At 44.0% G+C, this 4,847-nt stretch overlaps 1 protein-coding gene across 2 annotated transcripts; it reads right to left on the bottom strand.

Annotated features, from left to right (window-relative positions):
• Positions 1 to 902, bottom strand: LOC117262881 (uncharacterized). Of its 2 annotated transcripts, XM_078168387.1 has the most exons (2): positions 91 to 902; positions 1 to 48 (listed from the first exon to the last, which is right to left on the bottom strand). In XM_078168387.1, the coding sequence occupies exons 1-2, from the start codon at positions 736 to 738 to the stop codon at positions 1 to 3; spliced, it is 696 nt and encodes a 231-aa protein (XP_078024513.1). In that variant the 5' UTR covers positions 739 to 902. The 2 variants fall into 2 exon arrangements, with proteins under 2 accessions (XP_078024513.1, XP_078024512.1); XM_078168386.1 differs by having other exon boundaries at positions 1 to 902.
• Positions 903 to 4,847: the final 3,945 nt, after the last annotated feature.

The raw sequence follows: 4,847 nt of genomic DNA, 5'->3' as shown, positions 1-4,847 counted from the left end.
TCACTTCTTCTTGGCTGCTGCTTTCTTGACTTTGGGCTTGGCTGCCTTCTTTGTGGGGGCTTTCTTGGCTGCAGGGGCCTTTTTGGCCACCTTCTTGGGGCTCTTGGTGGCCTTTTTCGGGCTCTTTGCAGCCTTCTTGGGGCTCTTGGCCGCTGCGGGTTTCTTGGCCTTCTTGGGAGACTTCTTAGCGGCTGTTGGTTTCTTAGCTGCCGCTGTCTTGGGATTTTTGGGTGCTGTGGGCTTCTTGGCTTTAGGAGCGGCTTTCTTGGCCGGCTTCTTGACCTTCTTAGGTTCGGCAGCCTTCTTGCTCATCTTGAAGGAGCCGGAGGCCCCGGTCCCTTTGGTCTGGACCAGAGAGCCCTTAGCCACCAGGGCCTTGATGGCGGTCCTGACGCGGGACTTGTTCTTGTCCACATCGTAGCCTCCGGCAGCCAGAGCCTTCTTGAGGGCGGCCGCAGACACGCCGCTCCGCTCCTTGGATGTGGCCACAGTTTTCAGGATGAGCTCACCGACGCTGGAACCGGTCTTCTTCGGTCTAGGCGCCTTCTTCTTGGCGCCTCTTGCCGGCGCCTTTGGAGCTGGAGCTGAGCTGGAGCTGTCTCTGCCATGTTGTTCTTGCCTAGTAACACACAAGAGTGTCTGACTGGACTGCTGAAAGCTGAGACATACAGACAGAAGATCTTGGTACTTGTAGGGACCGTTCAGGACAGCCGTCCTCTTGAGTCCCGGTTGCTCCATGGGAGTGGGGAGGGGAAAGGAGAGTAAAGGGTTAATCAATCACCATGACACCATCACAGTCTGTTCACTCTGCTCACCATGCAATATAAAAATAATTTTCACCCTTTTTTTCCTTTTTTTCTCTTTGTTTCTTTTTCTTTTTTTCCCATTCGTTCCCCTCTATTTTCCTTTAACCCTGACTAGTTTTTTAAAACAAACAAACAAACAAAAAAAACAAAACTACATTAAGACTGCAGCATATCAGTAACAATAGGACACATCTGTAAAAAACTATAAAACAAAGTCTAGGAACTTTTCAGTTGCCCCATCTTAAAATCAATAATTAAAATAATCAAATAACACAATAAGGAAAAGTAAGAGCAAAATCCTTTAAATATCTAAAATGTGTTGTGGTTGTGTTGGGTTTCTATATTGTGTTTCAGTAGAACAGACAGGGGAGTGGTGCAAATGAATCTGGGTGGGTTTGTTCTTTCTTCCTCAATGATTGGTTGGAGTGATGGATTTGTTTCAGCCCTGCGAAGATACTTTTTTTTCCCAGACTGACTATTCGTTCTTGCAGTGTCATGAAGCCAGAGAGAAGGTGGGTGTATTTGTTGCTTGTGTATTTGGGGATTCTGTAGCACATATTTATTGCAATGTTTTGTATGGTCTGGAGTTTCTTTAGTTGCCCCTACATTACACCAGGCAGGCGCTGCATATTCGGACAGAGGTCGAATATAAGACCGATAGACCCTTGAAGCCGTTTCTGGATTTACTCCTCCTTTTTTTCTGCAGAGCACTTTCAGATGGTTCAACCTCCGTCTGGCCTCATTTTCCATGTCAGCAATATGTGCTGTCCACTGCATGTTTTGTTGGAAGGTAACTCCTAGAAATTTAGCTGTTGGTGTTACCTGAAGAGTTCTTCCATACAGCTTGAGGCTGAGGTTTATTTGATGGTTTTTGCGTGGGTGTCTGGTGAAGATTACACATTGTGTTTTTGTAGGATTCAATTTCACTCTCCACATGTTTGCCCAGCCTTCCATCTCTGTGATGCACACCTGGAGCTTTTTGGCAGCATATTTTATATTCTTTGCAGAGGCCCAATAGCAGAGGTTGTCTGCGAACTGCGAGACCTGTCCCTTTCCTCTAGGTGGATAATATATGTCACAAATATACAGTAAAAACAGTAGAGGACTGAGGGCTGAGCCTTGGGGCACACCGGCTTCTGAGCTGAATCTGGAAGAGATTGAGGTTCCAACTTTCACTGCAATTTCTCTGTCATTTAAAAAACTGTTTAAAAGCACCACCATTTGTTGTGAAAGTTTTAGATTCTGATCCAGCAACCTGTATACAAGTCCATCATGCCACATTTTATCGAATGCCTTCTCAATATCAAAGAAGACTCCAATCGTCACTTCTTTTTTATTAAAGCCACGCTGTACATACTCTGCCAGCCTCAGGATGTTATCAGTTGTACTTCTGTCCCTCCTAAATCCTGCCTGGTGGACCCCCAAAACTCCTGGAGTATCAAAATGTCTTTGAAGCCTGTCAGCCAGCACTCTCTCCAGTAGTTTGCCCAGAGTACTCAGGAGGCTGATGGGTCTGTAGTTGGCTGCCAGGTGAGGGTCTTTGTGTGGTTTGGGGATCATGGTGACCAGAGCTGATTTCCAGGGCTTAGGGAAGTAACCAGTATGGAGGCAGATTGTGAAGAGGTCTGCAAGTTGAGCCAGATATTCTGTTGCTGATTCTTTGATGAGTCTATTGTCTACACCATCTTCCCCCAGGGCTTTGACTTTGAGTTTCTTGAAATGCTCTTGGAGTTTGGTTATTGTGACAGCTTTAATCAGAGGGTTATTGGTATCTGTGTTTGTTGTTATGGGTAGATGTGTAGGCAGACTGATCTGCCGCTCTACAATCTCTTTCCACTCTGGATCGAATAAAGGGTTCTCTGGGCATGAATGGACGTTCTTCAGGTGCTCTTTAAAAACATTTGCCTTTTCTTTTTCTTCTTCAATAATCTTGTCACTATTTCTTAGTACTGAGACTCTAGTGTTGTTTTTCTTTCCATTTAGTTGATGAATTTTTTGCCAGAATTTTTTTTGGTTCAGGTCATTATTTAGGTCTGTGTAAAACCTGTCCCATGTTCTTTCTCTCTCCTTCTTTATTTCTCTCTATATTTGTGTTTGTAATTGATTAACTCTTTGTTTAATCTCTGGAGATCTTGTTTTCATGAACTCTCTTCTTAGTTTCCTTTTTGTTTTATCAGGTGTATCAGTGAAAGTGGAAGATTCTTTGGACCATTTTGAACTCCTTGAGGTTTATTGTGTTTTCCTGGGCTGTGAGGAGAATTTGCCCCAAAAAAGAGCTCTTTGGTCGATGGTGGAGGGCTCGGGGTCACAAGGAAGGAGATTATTACTCAGGTTGGTAGTGGAATGTTTAAATGCCTCCCAGTTTGCTGTTTTATAATCGTATTTTAGTTTTCTTGCAGCAGCTTGAGCCTTCAGGTTGAATGAGGTGATTATTGGAAGGTTGTCACTGCCAATATCTGGAGACACAGAAAACTGGATCACTTTTTCTGTGAGGTCTGGGGTGATGAGGCAAAGATCCAGAATATCCACTGAGTTGTAAGAGGACGAATAGTGTGTTGGTTCATCATTGTTTAAGAGGACAAGGTCAGACTATTCAATTATGTTGTTTAGTATAATACCTGACTGGTTTGTAGTTTTGTTATTGAAAGATGAATGTTTGGCGTTAAAATCTCCCATTATCACAACTGTCTTTTCTTTTAAGAGGGTTTCTTGAAAGAGATGTGGAGATGGAGTGACAACAGGTGGACAATAAACTGACATGAGGAGCATGCTGGAGTTTGAAGAGAGCTTAACTCTGGCAGTAACAAATTCATTATTCTGGGCTTGTTCAGGACTCAATGAGATCGTAGTTTCATGATAAACAACTGGTTTTTTAATAAGCAGAGCCACTCCTCCACCTTTTCCCTGAGATCTGTCACTTCTTATGATGTCATATCCAGGTAGAGAGAAATCGATGTGGGGTGAGAGGAATGTTTCATTTACTGAAGCTACATGCATGTCTTTTTCCTGTAGAATGTGCAGTAGCTCTTCTCTGTTTGATCTTATGCCTCTTATGTTAATATGAAAAATGTTAAATTGGCCCTTTTTTTCCCTTTCTCTTTCTTTAACTATTTATTGGAAGTGTTTTTCCAGACATTTCCAGATGACTTCAAATTGTTTTCCGTCCTGGCACAAGGTCTTCAGGGCATCTTGGAGGGTGGTGCGTTGTGCTAGGGGTCTGGTGGTTTTGTGACCTGAGTGGAGCTGAGAAAGAGACTGGGCCCGGACCCATGGGGGGGCCGGATCTGGGATAAATATGTTGGACATTGCTTGGAAGCCGCAGAATGATTACCACCACAGTTAGCACATTTTGCTTCATGTTTGGCTTTGTCACATGTTTTGTGTGAGTGCTGTTCTCCACATCTGACACATTTAGTTTTGTTTCTGCACTGTGGGGCTGTGTGGTTAAACCCCTGGCAGCTGAAACACTGTTTGATGTTCAGAGCAGTGTGTGCTTTTTTGACTGATAGTGGAAAAAGTCCATGAAAAATCCTTCCCTTAGAAGTTTAGTGGCATCATCAGGGTTAGTCAAGGAGACCCTGATATAGGTGGTGGGGGTCTCTGTTCTCCTGCTGATGATGCGGTGGGCTCTCAGTATCTCAGTGCCTTGGTTATTAAGTTCCTCTTTGATTTGGTTGACGGTGATGTTGAGTGATGGTCCTTTAATGATGAATTACCTGTTAGTTTATTGTGGTCCTGTCCTGCCTTGGTGGTTTGCCAGCTTCACGCTGAGGTTGGAGCTTTGAAAAGCTTTTTCAGGCCATGGTGCTAGGAGCTGGTTCATTGATTTGGGGTCTTTTGGGAATACCAGCAGCCCTCCCCGCTGCAGGTTAACCAACTTATGGAGTGATATTGTTGGTTTACAGCACATTATTTCTTTGGCAATGTCCTTTTCAGTTTGAAATACTGCTCTGTTGATGTTGTCAATGATTATTGGTGGGGGAGCGTTGGGCTGTGTTGTGTTGTTTCAGGTGGTGGCGTTGCTTGAGGACTTGAGTTTGG

Source organism: Epinephelus lanceolatus, chromosome 5, assembly GCF_041903045.1.
Source record: "Epinephelus lanceolatus isolate andai-2023 chromosome 5, ASM4190304v1, whole genome shotgun sequence".
In the NCBI taxonomy this organism is placed as follows: Eukaryota; Metazoa; Chordata; class Actinopteri; order Perciformes; family Serranidae; genus Epinephelus; species Epinephelus lanceolatus.
Note: the sequence above shows the minus strand (reverse complement) of the source record. Positions and strands in the feature narration are given on the sequence as shown.

Bases quoted from the DNA above. Each gene is read 5' to 3' on its own strand.
- LOC117262881 (XM_078168386.1), bottom strand. From the start codon at position 738: ATGGAGCAACCGGGACTCAAGAGGACGGCTGTCCTGAACGGTCCCTAC.